Genomic DNA, 17,936 nt, shown 5'->3' with positions numbered 1-17,936 from the left:
TGTGTGTTTTTGGAGCTTGATGAATGTGGTATACAATAGTATAGGAACGGCAGGCCAGATCGGGACTGAAAGCTCTGCTGAGATTTCTGTCGCTTGCATTACCTTTATAATGATGGTCTTGATACTTAATTTTCCCCTACTTGTATAGAAATTAACATCTTCACCTACTTTTGTAGAAACTAAGGGATAATGAATAGAACCCCATGGCTTTTTTTTTTTAAAGAAAATATGCAATGGGGGTTGCAGCAATGTGTCTGGAGAAATGAAAGGCAGAGAAATCTGTGATTTCACTGCACTTTCTATGGGGTATATTCAGTTGAAGTCGAAACTGCTGTCTTGGCGAAAAGATGGCAGTTTTCGACTTTCTCTTACGTCCTAGAGGATACTGGGAATCCATTTAGTACCATGGGTTATAGACTGGTCCACTAGGAGCCATGGGCACTTTAAGAATTTGATAGTGTGGGCTGGCTCCTCCCTCTATGCCCCTCCTACCAGACTCAGTTTAGAAAATGTGCTGGGATGAGATGGTCATGCTTATAGAAGCTCCTGAAGAGTTTTCTGCATTTATTTTTCTGTTTGTTATTTTCAGGCAGGACTGGTTGGCGGTAGGAATAGGATGGGGATCCAGAACACATCAGGAAATGGATGTTATGTGCGTTCCACCACTTGTGGAACGCGCAGGACGGATTAAGATGAATACATTTGTTTAGAGACCAGTAAAAAGTCCTTATGAAAAGGGAATGAATGTCTGAGAACTCACTTTTAAGTCTACATGGTTGTGACACTAAATTAGTGGTCTAAATAGTGTAGAAACGTTAATGGAGAATCCATCCAATCAGATCACAGCAATGGGTTTAAAAGTACAATAAGCACCCATAGCCACCATACACCTTGATAAAGGCTCTGTTTAGAGCAGAAACGCATTAGTGACCGATTGGATGGACCTCCAGTGACCTTCAGAGGGATCAAAGGTTACTACCCAGGACGTGGATTGTCGCTGCAAATCCCGGGAAGTGGGTGGGCAATATTGACACTCCATCTTGTTCGGTACGCTGGTCCACCAATCAGTGGTGGATTCTATAAGATTTTTAATGTTTTTTAAATATGGATTTTAAGTGTTGAATGTGACGTAAAAATAAACAGTTCTTCACTACATACACTTCCTTTTTTGGGGGGAGTTCTTTACATTGCGTGGAGGATTTAGGTTCATCTAGTAGTGAATTAAGAGAGAAATTCCCTGGTTATGGAGTGAAACACTGCATGGGAACCATCTATTAGAATCACGAACACTGTCCACACCTATTATCGGGACTGTCAAAATATTCCAGTGAGCGCGCAGTATTGGAACATTTTGAACTTTGTGGGGGTGTAGGTGACCACCCCAGCTGTTGGTTGCTGCACCATTGTTGTGAAGCGCTGTCTTTTAATTTTTCCTGTTCTAAAGATTTAACACGGATCTGACTATTTTAAGCACTAAATTACCTCAGCCAGTATTAAAAAAAAAGCGGGAAGCCTGCGCGCCATGGAAGGCGCAGGGCTTCACTATGAGCGGATCCAGCAGCTCACCAGCGCCATTTTCCCTCTGCAGTGGACACAGACGCTGCCTGACAGGGATGCGCAGCTATTCTGGAGTGACTCCAGATTACCTCCGCGTTACCAGGGGGTCATAGCAGGGGGTGAGCGATTATTAGTGTACTGAGTCCCCAATCTGGGTACTCAGTCTGCGACCCGGCTAAGCTTGACATTAGTGATAAGGGCGTGGTGTGCTGGCCCATACTATGTGTCTCCCTGGAAGGGCTCTTTGTGGGTTATTTGTGCTTTTAACCTTTTCCTGTGTGTGTGTGTGTGTGTGTGTGTGTGCTGTCAGATTTACAGTATGTCAGGCAAAGAGTGTGTTTCATGTACGGCAGATTGTTCCTCTTCCCCAGGGGGCTCACTATTGTGTACTCAGTGTAGTGCACCTCCCGACTACTCCGGGATCAGAGGTGGATTCTGAACCTTCAGAATTCTCACATAGAGCCAACATGGAGGCTTCCATTCCTGGGAATGATACTGGACACGCAGTAAGTGTTCCTTCTGTTGGAAAAGGCATTGGTAATTCAGTCGATGGTTCAGGATGTCCTGAAGCCAACCCAGATATCGGTGCATCTATGCATTCACCTTCTGGGGAAAATGGTAGCCTCTTGCGAGGCACTTCAGTACGGAAGGTTTCACTCAAGACCCTTCCAGCTTGATCTGTTGGACAAATGGTCAGAGGATCCGTCTGTCGCCAAGAGCCAGGATTTCTATTCTGTGGTGGCTTCAGACTTCTCACCTAATCGAGGGTCGACGGTTTGTGATTCAGAATTGGATTTTGCTAACCACAGACGCAAGCCACAGAGGTTAGGGAGCAGTCACCCACGGGGTGCAGTTTCAGGGAAGATGGTCAAGTCAGGAAGTCGTCCTTCCAATCAACATTCTGGAACTCAGGGCTATATACAACGCCCTTTTGCAGGCCTCATATCTTCTTCAAGATCGGGCCATTCAGGTCCAGTCGGACAATGTGACGGCAGTAACGTACTTAAACCGACAGGGCGGAACGAAAAGCAGAGCAGCAGTGTCAGAGGTGACAAGAATCCTCCTCTGGGCAGAAAAACATGCTGTGGCATTGTCAGCGGTCTTCATTACGGGAGTAGACAACTGGGAAGCAGACTTCATCAGCAGACACGACCTGCACCCGGGGGAGTGGGGCCTTCACCCGGAGGTGTTCAGGTGCTTGATACGTTGGTGGGGATATCCACAAATTGACATAATGGCCTCTCGTCTCAACAAGAAGCTTAAGCGATATTGTTCCAGGTCGAGAGGACCAACAGGCAGTGGCAGTAGATGCTCTGACGACTCCATGAGTCTTTCAGATGGTGTACGTGTTTCCTCCACTTCCTCTGATCTCAAGGATTCTCAAAAGAATAAAAAGGGAAAAGGTTCAAGCAATAATCATTGCTCCGGAGTTGCCAAGAAGGGCCTGGTACGCGGATATTCTGGGGTTGCTGATCGAATATCCGTGTCCTCTACCTCTTTGCGAGGATCTTCTACAACAGGGCCCGTTCGTTTATCAAGACTTAGCGCGGCTACATTTGAAGGCATGGAAGTTGAACGGCTGATTCTAGCCAGGAGAGGGATCCCTGACAAGGTCATCCCGACTATGATCCAGGCCAGAAAAGGGTAACGTCTAAACATTACCAACGTATTTGGATGTGGGCCTACGTCTGGGCTCCATAAAAGTCCAGATTTCGGCCTTGTCCATTTTCTTTCAGAAACAATTGGCTTCTCTTCCTGAGGTCCAGACATTCTTGAAAGGTGTTATGCACATCCAACCTCCCTTTGTGCCTCCCACGGCACCTTGGGATCTCAATTTGGTGCTGCAGTTCCGCCAACCGAACAAGTTTGAACCGTTACAGGAGGTTGATGTAAAATATTTTACGTGGAAGACCGTCACACTGTTGGCATTGGCTTCAGCAAGATGTGTGTTGGAGCTGGGGACGTCTCACAAGAGCCCTTATTTAATTTTCCTTGTAGACAGAGCTGAACTCAGAACTCGTCAGCAATTTCTTCCCAAGGTGGTGTCTGCGTTTCACATCCACCAACCTATTGTGGTTCCAGTTGTTACCGACACCTCTGCTACTTCAAAGTCTTTGGATGTTGTGAGGGCTTTGAAGGTATGCGTAAAGAGGACAGCTCGTCGCAGAAAATCAGACTCGCTGTTTGTTCTTTATGAGCCCAATAAGATTGGTGTCTTGCTTCAAAGCAGTCCATTGTGCGCTGGATCAGGTTCACTATTCAGCATGATTATTCCACGGCAGGATTGCCGGTTCCTAAATCTGTACAGGCCCACTCTACTAAGTCGGTGGGTTCTTCCTGGGCAGCTGCCCGGGGTGTCTCGGCTTTACAGGTCTGCCGAGCAGCTACTTGGTCAGGTTCGAACACGTTTGCTAAATTCTACAAGTTCGATACTTTGACCAAACTGAAGGTCCTCAGAGGCCAATCAGTTCAGCAGGAACCTCAGCGCTCTCCCACCCAGTTTGGGAGCTTTGGTACATCCCCATGGTACTAAATGGATTCCCAGTATCCTCTAGGATGTAAGAGAAAATAGGATTGTAATTACCTAATTACGGTAAATCCTTTTCTTGTAGTCCGTAGAGGATACTGGGCGCCCGCCCGATGCTTTTGCACTGTTACTTGGTGAAGTATTTTTGTTTGGTTCAGCTGTTGCTGTTCCTGGTTTCAAGTTTGGTTAGCATGGCTTTCCTCTTGTTTCTTGTGTGCTGGTTTGGAATCTCACCAATATCCTTTTTATATCCTTCTCTCAAAGTATGTCCGTCTCCTCGGGCACAGTTTCCTAGACTGAGTCTGGTAGGAGGGGCATAGAGGGAGGAGCCAGCCCACACTATTTTAATTCTTAAAGTGCCCATGGCTCCTAGTAGAGCCGTCTATACCCCATGGTACTAAATGGATTCCCAGTATCCTCTACGGCAGGCATTCCCAACCACGGTCCTCGATGCACACTTAAGGTGTATACACACGGAGAGATATAACTGAGCGATTTTGACTATATAGTCAAAATCGCTCAGAAAGTTAGTGCATATCTCTCCATGTGTACACAGCCAGCGATAGCGATGCGCGTCCCCGCCAGGTCGCTATCACTGCTAAAAATAGACTGTGCAGGCAAGTCAATTTTGGCTATGTCGCTGGAAAAGAAAAAGCATCTCCTTGCTTGAATGAGTTAGCCAAAATCGCTCATAGCCAAAATCGCTGGAAAAGTTAGTCAAAATCTCCTACTGCCAGTTCAAGGGAAATCGCTCAGTCAAAATCTCTCATAGTCAAAATCTCTCCATGTGTATGCACCTTAACAGTGCAGGATTTAGTGATATCCAGGCTTCAGCACAGGTGACTTAATTAGTAGCTCAGTTATTTTGATTTAACCATCTGTGCTAAAGCCTGGATATCACTAAAACCTGCACTGTTGGTGTGCCTTGAGGACCGTGGTTGGGAATGCCTGCTCTACGGACTACTAGAAAAGGATTTACTGGTAAAATCCTATTTTTTCAGGTCGTAAGGGGTTCCGACCTATTCAATCCCTGCCTTTTTTATCCGCCAAGTCGGGGAAATTGACTTGTCGGAAAGCACGTGGATCGGCGGAATAGCTGCCGATCCGCGTGCTTCTGATGGAAACGGGGCCAAATCCGTCAGCGGAGAGACGGGGGGAAGAGTAGCGGCTACAGCACAGCATATGCAGGAGGATGTGGCACAGCCGCCGCTCACGGCAGCATCCCCACATGGCATCCCCGCCACTATACAGTAATATATACAGGGCCGAAACTAGGATTTACACCACCCGGGGCAAGGTAGTAATTTTCGCGCCCCCACCCCCCCAAAAAAACAAAAAAAAACCCTGTCAGATTTAAATAATCAGATTATCAGATTTATTTTAAAAAGGGAATACTACTGGACAATATTCCCTTATGTGCCTCAAATGCACTATGTGTCCATGCCCCGCCAGTGTGTTCAACTACATGCTCCTCTGTCATACCTCCCAACTGTCCAGATTTTCGCGGGACAGTCCCGTTTTTTGGGGACTGTCCCGCAGTCCCACCCGCGGGCCGCAGTGTCCCGCGGTTGGGGGGGGGGGGGGCAGTTGGGAGTCTCTGTCTCTCGCTGCCCTGCTTAGCAGAGCAGCGGTGAATAGACGATGTGCGCATGCGCACAGCGTCTATTCACTGGACACAGAGGGAGAGGGGGCATGCCAGCGGCTCACAGAGCGCTGGGCATGCCCCCTCGGTGACGAAAACGGGGCGTGGCTCGTGATCGCGGGTCCTCCCGCGAAGCCACGCCCCCTTTCCGTAGCTTCGCCGTGCGTGTGGCCCTCTTACTGCAAAGGCAAAGTTGGGAGGTATGCTCTGTGTGTCCCCATACAGTGCACTGTATCATAACACTTCATCAATGCACTACATTCCCCTATACACTGCACTACATCACTATACTACATCCCCTAAAGCCGGCATAGTAGAGATCCCAGGAACTGGAGCTAACCCGCACAGCGTCGGCGCCAGCTGTGGGCAGAGCCATTGCCCCGGGAGCTGTCACTGGAGCAGCACAGCACTGCCGGTAAAAAACAAAACAAAAAACCCTGTTCCTCTGTAACTCCTTGGTGCCCCCTCAAATCCTGCACCCGGGGCGCATCCCCCCTTATAATATATTTATTTATTAGTGGCAGAGAATAAGGCAGCACTCAGACTTCTTTTTCCTTCCAACTTTTCGGGCATCCAACCATCATTTGTCCCTGTGGTTGGACCAGGGGGAGCCGAGAGGAGGAGACGGGGGAGAACAGCGGCTACAGCACAGCATATGCAGGAGGATGTGGCACAGCCGCCACTCACAGCAGCGTCCACCCGGCTCCAGCAAGCGAGGTCTCGCTTGCTGTAGCCGGGTGGATGCTGCCGTGAGGTCTGGCGGTGGTGCCACATCCTCCTACAACGCTGCTGCAACGCTGCTCTCCCCCGTCTCCCCCTCCCCATCGTCTCCTCTCGGCTCCCTCATCTCAGTTCTACTTTTTTTAAAGTCGGATTGAGATGGTCATTGAATAGCCCCTGTCGGATACATTCCGACAAATGCATGTCGGAATGGACCGACTTCAATTGAATATACCCCTATGTATCTAATTAGAGCAAAAACAAAGGAATGACTTTCTGCAGCTAAAGTGATGGAGAAAATAAATAGTTTTGTTTTTTTGAGTAGACACCTTTGTCACGCCAGATTATAATATGTGGGATGTTACTGATCAAGGTATAATGGTGTAGAAATTTGGTCACGTTAGATAATATTGCTCTATGGGTTTGTTTGTTTTTGTCGTTTGAGAGGGGTCTGTTTTAATTCCTTTTAGAAAAAGAAAATTAATTATCTATGCATATTGAAAATGTCTTCATTATGTTTTTGTGCAGGTTTTAAGATTTCAATATTCTGTTCTTCTTTAACAGGACAAAACATGCTGGCCAGGAATGGGATGAGAAGCTCGGCCCTAGCTCGGGCACAGGCACATCTTTCTGGTCAGAGAGTGCCTATAAAACAAAAAGACACTGCAGATGAGTTACAGGTGAGTTATTACATGGCTTTGTACACTGGCCATTCACTGGCTTCTGTGTCAACCTTTTTATTTGAAGTTATGTTTTACTTCATGATTTCCTTATCATCCAAAAATAAAGGGGTAAATGTACTATGCTTCGTTATGGGGCAGAAGTGGTATCAGCGCATGTTATGTGCACTAATACCGCTTCTCCCCATGTAAGACAGCGGCAGTGCAACCAAGGTGATCGGGGCACTATGTCCCGTCTGTATTGGCGCTGCTATCTAAGATATGCGGAGGCACTGTATGAATGGTCCGACAGCTGCAGCTGTCGTTGTCCAGCCCACACAGTACTGCACATATATAAAACAGTTATTTCTCTTATGTCCTAGAGGATACTGGGGTCCACATTAGTTCCATGGGGTATAGACTGGCCCACTAGAAGCCTTGGCACTTTAATAAATGAATAGTGTGGGCTGGCTCCTCCCTCTATGCCCCTCCTACCAGACTCAGTTTAGAAAATGTGCCCGGAGGAGCCGGTCATGCTTAGGGAATCTTCAGAAAAGTTTTCTGCATTTATTTTTCTGTGTTTTTTTTTTTCTTCAGGCAGGACTGGTTGGCACCAGCATGCCTGCTTCGTGGGACTTAGGATGGGGGAACGGCCCAACCTCCTAAAGGGTTAATGGTCCCGTTCCCTGCTTGACAGCACATAGCTCCTTAGACCTATTTGCAAGCCCCACCACGGCGAGCGTACATTCCCGCAGCACGCCGCCACCCCTAACAGAGCCAGAAGTAAGAAGAGTGGTGAGGAGATGACTGGTGTCCCGGTTAGCGGGTCGCCGGCTGTAATGGCGGCATCAGGGGGTGGAGCACAGCACTGACATGCAGGCTGAGTCTCCAAGGCTCAGCACAGCATGCTTTTTGGAGGTGTGTTCCGCTGCGAGGGGCATGCTGAGCTGTTTAATTTACCCTACACTGGCACAGCTTACCGGGGTTCTAAACCGCGGTAAGCATGAAAAACACCTTAGCCAGTATAAACCCCCCCCCCCCCCCCCCCCCAAAAAAAAAAAAAACAACAACGGGAAGACGCACGCCATTAAAGGACACGGCTGACCGCAAGATTGAGACTACTCTCAAATTCCTATACACGGCTGCTGGGGTGGCCCAGAGACCCACTATAGCTTGTGCATGGATCACTAGGGCCATTGCTAAATGGTCAGATAATCTAATTAACGGGTTAGATTCCTTGCCCAGGGGGGAGATAATTTTACTCCTACAGCATATTCAGGACTCTGCTAACTTTATGGTGGAGGCCATAAAGGAAATAGGTTTACTCAATGCACGCACCACTGCCATGGCAGTGTCAGCATGCAGGGGCTTGTGGCTATGCCAGTGGTCTGCGGATACGGATTACAGGAAAGGCATGGAAAGCCTACCATTCACAGGTGAGGCCCTCTTTGAAGAGGAACTGGATACGTGGATATCCAAGGCTACGGCGGGTATGTCTACTTACCTTCCTTCCGCAGCACCCCCAGCTAGGAAAACCTACTCTGCTCCAACTCTGCAGTCCTTTCGGACAACTAAGTTTAAAAGTAAATCCAAAGGTTCTTCTACAGCCTTCAAAGGCAATAGAGGTAAACCCAGAAAAACAGCAGCTGCAGGTTCTCAGGAACAGACCTCCGATACTGCTTCCTCAAAGCCTTCAGCATGACGGTGGACCGCACTGCCTGGAAGACAGGCAGGTGGGAGCCCGATTACGTTATTTCAGTCACATTTGGGCAACATCATGCCAGGATCCCTGAGTCAAAGACCTTATCGCCCAGGGTTACAGACTGGAGTTTCAGGAACTCCCACCTCACAGATTCTTTAATTCGAGTTTACCAGCTTCTCCAGAAGCAAGTATGACTTAGCAGACAGCAATTCAGAAACTGGTACAGACTCGGGTCATTGTCCCAGTTCCACTTCAACTACAAAACAAAGGTTATTACTTCAACCTGTTTGTGGTACCGAAACCGTACAGTTCGTTAAGGCCCATTTTAAACCTCAAGTCGCTGAACCCGTACATAAGAGTGTTCAAGTTCAAGATGGAGTCTCTGAGAGCGGTGATCTCAGGTCTGGAGGAGGGGGAATTCCTGGTGTCTCTGGACATCAAGGATGCGTAACTTCATATTCAGATTTGGCCGCCTCATCAGGCTTATCTAAGGTTTGCACTACAGGACTGTCACTACCAGTTCGAAGCCCTGCCATTTGGCCTCTACACGGCACCGAGGGTGTTCACCAAGGTAATGGCAGAGATGATGTTTCTCCTCCGCAAGATAGGAGTGAACATAATACCGTACCTGGACGACCTGCTGACAAAAGCACCATCCAGGGAGAGGTTGTTGGATGACATTGCCCTCTCAACCAGACTACTCCAGGATCACGGTTGGGGGGGTAATTCCAAGTTGATCGCAGCAGGAAATTTTTTAGCAGTTGGGCAAAACCATGTGCACTGCAGGGGGGCAGATATAACATGTGCAGAGAGAGATAGATTTGGGTGTGGTGAGTTCAAAATAAAAATAAAGCAGCCAGTATTTACCCTGCACAGAAACAAAATAACCCACCCAAATCTAACTCTCTCTGCAAATGTTATATCTGCCCCCCCTGCAGTGCACATGGTTTTGCCCAACTGCTAAAAAATTTCCTTCTGCGATCAACTTGGAATTACCCCCCAGGATCACGGTTGGATTCTGAACCTACCAAAATCTCACCTGGAACCAACACGGAGGCTTCAGTTCCTGGGGATGATACTGGATACGGAGGAACAGAAGGGATTCCTTCCGTTGGAAAAGACATTGGTAATTCAGTCGATGGTACTGGATGTTCTAATGCCAACCTGGATATCGGTGCATCTATGCATTCGCCTTCTGGGGAAGATGGTAGCCTCGACGAGGCACTGCATTACGAAAGGTTTCACTCAAGGCCCTTCCAGTTGGACCTGTTGGACAAATGGTCCAGATAGCACCATCACATGCACCAGAGAACACGTCTGCCGCAGAAAGCCAGGATTTCTCTTCTGTGGTGGCTTCAGACTTCTCACCTGACCGAGGGTCGAAGGTTCGGGATTCAAAATTGGATTCTGCTAACCACAGACGCAAGCCTCAGAGGTTGGGGAGCAGTTACCCAAGGGAAACAGTTCCAAGGAAAATGGTCAAGTCAGGAAACCATTCTTCCGATCAACATTCTGGAGCTAAGGGCCATATACAATGCCCTTCTACAGGCATCACATCTTCTTCCAGATCACGCCATTCAAGTTCAGTCGGACAATGTGACGGCGGTGACGTACATAAACCGACAGGGCGGAACGAAGAGCAAACAGAGCAGAGCAGCAATGTCAGCAGAGCAGCAATGTCCTCTGGGCGGAAAGACACGTGGTGGCGTTGTCGGGAATCTTCATTCCGGCAGTAGACAACTGGGAAGCAGGCTTCCCCAGCAGACATGACCTCTACCCAGGAGAGTGGGGCTTCCACCCAGAGGTGTTCAGGTGCTTGACACGTCGGTGGGGCATTCCACAAATCGACGTGATGGCCTCTCGTCTAAACAAGAAGCTCCAGCGATTATTGTTCCAGGTTGAAGGACTTACAGGCAGTGGCGGTGGGCGCTCTGGCGACCCCATGGGTCTACCAGATGGTATATGTGTTTCCTCAACTTCCATTGATCCCAAAGATTCTCAAAAGAATAAAAAGGGAAAAGGTTCAAGCAATTCTCATTGTTCTGGATTGGCCAAGAAGGGCTTTTGTACGCGGATCTATTGAACAAGCTCCTGGAGGATCCGTGGCCTCTACCTCTTCGAGAGTATCTCCTGCAACAGGAGCTGTTCGTCTATCAAGACTTACCACGGCTGCGTTTGACGGCATGGAAGTTGAGCGTCAAATTCTAGCCCGGAAAGGAATCCCGGATAAGGTTTCTTCGACTTTGATCCAAGCCAGAAAAGAGGTAATGTCTAAGCATTACCACCGTATTTGGGAAAAAATAAGTCTCTTAGTGTGAGAACAGGAAATTGCATGCGGTGGAATTTCAAGTGGGACGTTTTCTGCTTTTTCTTCTGTCAGGTGTGGATGTGGGCCTGCGCCTGGGCTCCATAAAAGTCCAGATTTCGTCCTTATTCATTTTCTTCCAGAAACAATTGGCTTCCCTCCCTGAGGTTCAGACGTTCTTGAAGGGTGTTCTGCACATCCAACCGCACTTTGTGCCACCCACGGCACCTTGTGATCTTAACGTGGTGTTGCAGTTCCTCCAATCGGAATGGTCTGAGCCCTTACAGGAGGTGGATGTAAAGTTTCTTACGTGGAAGACCGTTACACTATTGGCCCTGGCTTCTGTCAGGCAGGTGTCTGAACTGGGGGCATTGTCTCACAAGAGCCCTTACTTGATTTTTCACGAGGATAGAGGTGAACTCAGAACTTGGCAGCATTTTCTTCCAAAGGTGGTGTCTGCGTTTCATATCAACCAACCTATTGTGGTTCCCGACACCTCTGCTACTTCAAAGTCCTTGGATGTTGTGAGGGCTTTGGAGATCTATCTGAAGCGGACAATTCGTCACAGAAAATCTGACTCGCTGTTTGTTCTCTATGATCCCAATAAAATTGAGTGTCCTGCTTCAAAGTAGACAATTGCACGCTGGATCAGGCTTACTATCCAGCATGCTTATTCCACGGCAGGTTTGCCGTGTCCTAAATCTGTACAGACCCACTCTACTAGGTCGGTGGGTTCTTCCGTAGCAGCTGCCCCGGGGTGTCTCGGCTTTACAACTCTGCCGAGCAGTTACTTGTTCAAACACGTTTGCGAAGTTCTACAAGTTCGATACTTTGGCCTCTGAGTACCTTCAGTTTGGTCAATCAGTTCTGCAGGACCCTCAGCACTCTCGCACCCAGTTTGGGAGCTTTGGTACATCCCCATGGTACTAATGTGGACCCCAGTATCCTCTAGGACAGGCATGTCCAAACTGCGGCCCTCCAGCTGTTGAGAAACTACACATCCCAGCATGCCCTGACACAGCTTTAGCATTCTATGACAGCAAAACTGTGTCAGGGCATGCTGGAATGTGTAGTTTCTCAACAGCTGGAGGGCCGCAGTTTGGACATGCCTGCTCTAGGACGTAAGACAAAATAGGATTTTAAGTACCTACCGGTAAATCCTTTTTTCGTACTCCATAGAGGATACTGGGCGCCCGTCCAGTGCTTTGTGTTTCCTGCACAGTTACTTGGTTAAGTATTGTTGTTGGTTTAGCTGTTGCTGTTCCTGTTCAAGTTTGGTTAGCATGGCTTGTTTGGTTAGCATCCTCTTGGTTTGTGTGTGCTGATTCGAATCTCACCACTGGACTTTCAATCCTTCTCTCTAGGTTTGTCCGTCTCCCCGGGCACAGTTTCTAGACTGAGTCTGGTAGGAGGGGGAATAGTGGGAGGAGCCAGCCCACACTATTCATTTCTTAAAGTGCCAAGGCTCCTAGTGGACCCGTCTATACCCCATGGTACTAATGTGGACCCCAGTATTCTCTACGGACTACGAGAAAAGGATATACCGGTAGGTAATTAAAATCCTTTTTTTGTTGTGGTGGCTTCCCCCCCCGGCGCAGATAATATGCAGCATTATCAGTGGAAGCAGAGACAGACAAAAAGGAAGAGCGTGTACTTTGACACACAGGTACTTTAACACTCTCCCTCTTCGGCAAACATGTTTTTTATACATGCTGGCATTATGTAGACCTGCTTCACTGCGATCCGGAGCTGAAGTGGGTACTTACACATAACGTCTGAAGCATGTATTTTAATACAACTACCCTAGTGTTATGTTAGCTCTCTTCATTTCAGCTTGGATAAAGCTTTATGTAAAAATATGCTATGTGTTTTTTGTTTTTTTTGTTTTCTTCAAGCTTTATTTGTACGCTGTTCATGTGACATACTGTTTAAGTTTGCAAAAATACACAAAAAGAAATAGTCAGTTCATAAGTCTAGTATGACAATTATGCAAAATTGCATCTAAAGACATCTCCGATTTCATACAAATAGAAGCAGAGGTGTTCAAAGCTTTTTTAGTCTGTTATTTGATACACCTATAGTATGGGTATCCAAACTGTTTTTTTTGTTTTTGTTTTTTTTTAATTTGTGGAGTGCCATATTATATTTCAATTTTGCTGACTGGGATATGAAGCATAATATGCTACACAGCTTGACCCCAACTGGCAGTATCCCACAAAGAGTACCCTCGCTCATGCCCCTTTATTCCTTTTATATGCCTGGGGTATATTTACTAAAGTGCAGGTTTACAGAAATGGAGATGTTGCCCATAGCAACTGATCATATTCTAGCCATTCTCTTCTAAAAGGTGCTAGATAAATAAGTAGCATCTGATAGGTTGCTATGGGCAACATCTCCACTTCTGTAAATCTGCATATCCGTAAATGTATCCCCTAGAGCCCCTTTAATCATGTCCCAGTTATAGGAAATGTTTCACCACTCCTCGTACTTGAGACCCGGTCAGACGTGCAGCTCTTCTTGTTGCTGTTAATTCTCTTTAGATTTCTGAGTTATTGCTCCATTTCCCGTGCACCAGCAAGGGATAGGGATCCTTCCGTCCGATTTTGGACTTAAAATGGCTAAATCCCCATTTCTGTCTGGTACATTTCAAGATGGAGTCCCTGAGCATTTTTATCGGCGCAGTAGAGGGAGGGTAACGCCTATATTCACAAACGCATTTGGCATAGCCATCATCAACTGCTCTGCTTCACGTTGGGTTATTGCACTTTCAGTTTCAGGCCCTGACATTTAGTCTGTTCAGTCCCCAGGATTTTTACAAAAGTCATGGCCCACATGATTTCTTTGCTGGCATGAGAAGGAATCGCAATAATTCTTTATTTGGACAACCTGCTGGTGGGATGTACTACGAGTGGGGCGCCGCGCTATTTATTCTCCTTTCAGGGGTTTCGTGGACACCCCAAGAGGGAGAATAGTTGTCTGTATCCCGGCGGTCGGGATCATTGCGCCGGTATGCTGAGCGCCGGGATCCCGACAGCCAGTTTATCGAGTGCCACCCTTGCTGGTGAAGGTGGAATCGTTGCTGCTTTATTATATTCAGGTGGTGGTGGACACTGTGCAGGCTCATGGCTGGATACTGAATTGTTAAACTCTCCAGTGCCAAATATTAGCTTGTTGGTCCAGAGTGGGGCACAATTGTTGAGGCAGTTCATTCGACTGTCACTTTAGCCATGCCAATCTCTCTTGTGGTGGCTCCATTCCCCAAACCCTTTCAAAGGGTTCCCCTTTTTGGTTTGGGATTGGGTCTTAGTCACCATTCATGCCAGCCTGTTGGGATGAGATACTGTGACTACATCTGCTGTATCTCTGGTCTTGGACAGAGTCTGCACTTCCCATCAATATCCTGGAATTGAAGGCTGTCAGGAATGCCGTGGTCCAGGCTCAGTATGCCTAGCATGGCAAGCCTGTTCCCATCCAGTCAGACAATGCCATTGCTGTGGCTTATATAAATCGGTAGGGTGGAATGAGTAGTCACTATGTGATGGCGGGGGTGAGTTACGATAGGAAGGCGGGCTTTATCAGTCGCCACACTGTCCATCCCGGTGAATTGAACTGCCTCAGGATGTCTTCCAGCTGATTTTGGCCCCCCCAGGAATGGTTTGAAGGCATGGTTCTTGAACCCGTTCTTTGGGGCTTGTGGGTTTTCAAGGCCAGTTGTTCGGACCATGCTTCAAGCTCCAAAGCTGGTCACGTCAGAATATACCGTAGTGTCTAGAAGCTTTACATTTTGTGGTGTGAGAGACGGGGGCCCTCATTCCGAGTTGATCGCTCGCTAGCTGTTTTTAGCAGCAGTGCAAACGCTAAGCCGCCGCCCTCTGGGAGTGTATCTTAGCTTAGCAGAATTGCGAATGAAAGGTTAGCAGAATAGTGGTGAAATATTTTCAAGCAGTTTCAGAGTAGCTGCAAACCTACTCCTTCCTTGCGATCACTTCAGACTGTTTGGTTCCTGGTTTGACATCACAAACACGCCCTGCGTTCGGCCAGCCACTCCCCCGTTTCCCCAGACACGCCTGCGTTTTTACCTGACATGCCTGCGTTTTTTAGCACACTTCCGGAAAACGGACAGTTACCACCCAGAAACACCCACTTCCTGTCAATCATTCACCGATCAGCAGTGCGACTGAAAAGCGTCGCTAGACCTTGTTTGAAACTGCATAGTTTTTTGTGAAAGTACGTTGCGCGTGCGTACTGCGGTCCGTACGCATGCGCAGAAATGCCAAATTTTTTGCCTGATCGCTGCACTGCGAACAACGGCAGCTAGCAATCAACTCGGAATGAGGGCCAGGGTCTCTTAGTGCGTTCTCTCTGCAATGTCCACCAGATGGTTTGCAAGGATAGGATTGTATAATAACTATAACAATACTATTTGTCACAACATAGCACCTCCAGTCTATACTAAACCAGTGTCAGCATTTGTCCAAGTATGGTTGTCATTACTGTAGGTTTTTCAAATGGAAAAACCTAAATGTAAGAGGATCTTGTGATTGTAATATTTTACACCAAATCCAAAATTTAAATTCAGTGAAATATTTGATTAATTTTTTTCCTATGATCTGAGAGAAAAATATGTAGGGTTTACGCTAAATTTAAATAATACACATTCATACTCTGAGGATTATTTTTTCTAGGAATACATGCATACCCTTAACAAGAAGACGAGTGCCTTAAGGCACTCTGAGCAATCCTTTGCTGACTTGAGCGACCTGTCAGTTGACGAACATGAGGGTGAGAAGTACAAAGCTACCTCAGGTCCTCAACAGACATCTGAAACAAAGAGTCGGTTCTTAAAGAAGAAGAGTCCATCGGGTGAACATCTAAAGGGCAATGCTGCCAGTGCCAATGAGATGACAAAACATGCTCATCCGCATCCTGTCCAATCAAAGTTGCCAACCAGTGCAGCTTTGAAAAGACTGGCAGAGTTTGAGAACAGACATCGGTTAAGGTGAGCTTAGGAATGCTTTGTTTATGGCTTTTATTTATTTTATTCTTTGAAGCAATTTAAAATTTATTTTGTGCAATATTTGTACTAGGTGTAAAAATAAATAAAATAAACCTTGCTGCTACTATTTTATATATTTGTATCTAATTTGGTTTACATGATGTCCTTTTATTTCTTGTCTTTTGCAGAAAACTGGAAATGGACATCTCTGAGAATGACTCTGACCTGAGAACATCTGAAGAAAGACCTTTCTCCAACAGGTCAAGTAGTGACTTTAGTGTGCGAGAAAACAGGTTCTTAAAGAAAAAAGTTTACATAAAGGAGCCAGTGCCCAGGAAGCAGGAGCAGGACACACGGCATGCTGTCCGTAGCAAACCCGAGAGTAAGAGAGGAACTATGGAGAGTGAAGAAGAAGAAATGCTTCATCTTGTTGGCAGCTCATTGGAGATGTCAGAAAATGGCGATAGGTGGTGGAAGAAGCCGGTGAGCTTGACTTTTATGCACAGAGATTTTTGCTGTACTGATACAACAAAAAGAAATCTTTATAAATCTATTATTCCTGTGTTTTTATAATATAGCTAGTTAGAAGCCTGTCAAAATGACAGACACCAGGGCTGGATTATATTAGGAGGGTTTCTGGAAGTCCTGCTGCTTGGAGCTGGGGCTCTGTCATGCTGAGTGTGTGTGTAGCATTAACCTTTTATAGATCTAGATGCTGTATATCTGTAATGGACAGGCTATAATGATGCTACACTATATACACCAGTACTGGCATATGTAAGTTCCCCAGTCCCTGCACAGTTCCCGGCCAGACTGTAGGGTAGAGGGCACCAGTAGCCACCAGCAGGTGGCCCGAGGTCTCTGTGCATAATCTGTGTGGGAGGGGCGAGTCCAGGACACCGCCCCCCCATTGGAGCGCAGTGTATATATAAAGCAGCTGAGCCAGTTATCTGCCTCCTCACCGCACATTATATGCAGCCCCAGCACTGACCCCTTTCTGCTACCGGTCACCGCACTGCTTACCCGATACAGGGTCTCACCTCTTCCTGCCAGACTGATTCACCTTCTCCCCCCGTCGGTAAGTGGCCACACGTGTCCCCGATACCTCCGCTCTGTGCGATGCGGGATTGTCTGGTGGTTTCTGCATTAGTTTCCTGGGGACTGCTGATACTTGTTGCCGAGTCCCGGTATGTCAAGTAAACGGGGATTGCAGCATAGTTTATGGAGCAGGGGATGCAGAGTATGCAGTATATGGTGGGAGCAGTATATGGAGGATGGGGGGGCAGTGTGTATATAGGAGCAGTATATGGTGGGGCTGCAGTGTATATAGGGGCAGTATATGGTGGGGGGGTGCAGTGTACTTAGGGAGTGTGTGTGTGTCTGTGTCACACAGAGGTGACCATATTGAAAAAATCCTGCATATCTCTCTCCACTGTCCCTATCTAACCCAAACTCCCTCCCCCTTTCTTCCCTATCTAACCTTCCGGCACTATCCCCCCCCCCCCCCCCCCCCAGTCCCTATCTGCCCCTACTCCACCCCCCCAGTCCCTGTGTGCCCCTACCCCCACTCTTTCTCCCCAGCCCCCTCTCTCCATATGCAGCAAGTGTGGAACAGATCAGTATTGATATGACCAGCAGCAGGTTAGGAGGCAGTAACATCTCCCTGCATTTTCATTTTCAGTTTGAGCTGTGTTAGCTTCCAGCACACAAAGAAATCATTTGGTCTGTGTGGTGGCCTCTAGTGGCCGCCAGCGCACATAAAAGAGGTGAGGAGCAGACTTGGCTTTTATTATATGTGATTTTTCTCTTTCCATGGGGGACACTGAAA

General features: G+C 47.4%; 1 protein-coding gene across 6 annotated transcripts in view; it reads left to right on the top strand.

Moving 5' to 3' along the window:
* Window positions 1-17,936, top strand: part of C1H19orf44 (chromosome 1 C19orf44 homolog) — a 209,018-nt gene that overhangs the window by 131,373 nt on the left and 59,709 nt on the right. For all 6 annotated transcript variants that reach the window (XM_063914516.1, XM_063914512.1, XM_063914511.1 and 3 more), the window contains 3 exons: window positions 7,011-7,126; window positions 15,798-16,111; window positions 16,297-16,591. In XM_063914516.1, the coding sequence (XP_063770586.1) occupies window positions 7,019-7,126; window positions 15,798-16,111; window positions 16,297-16,591 (717 nt within the window). In that variant the 5' untranslated portion in view covers window positions 7,011-7,018. The remainder of the gene's footprint in view (window positions 1-7,010; window positions 7,127-15,797; window positions 16,112-16,296; window positions 16,592-17,936) is intronic.

Source organism: Pseudophryne corroboree, chromosome 1, assembly GCF_028390025.1.
Source record: "Pseudophryne corroboree isolate aPseCor3 chromosome 1, aPseCor3.hap2, whole genome shotgun sequence".
NCBI lineage: Eukaryota > Metazoa > Chordata > Amphibia > Anura > Myobatrachidae > Pseudophryne > Pseudophryne corroboree.
The sequence above is the reverse complement of the archived record's forward strand: the minus strand, read 5'-3'. Positions and strand labels throughout refer to the sequence as shown.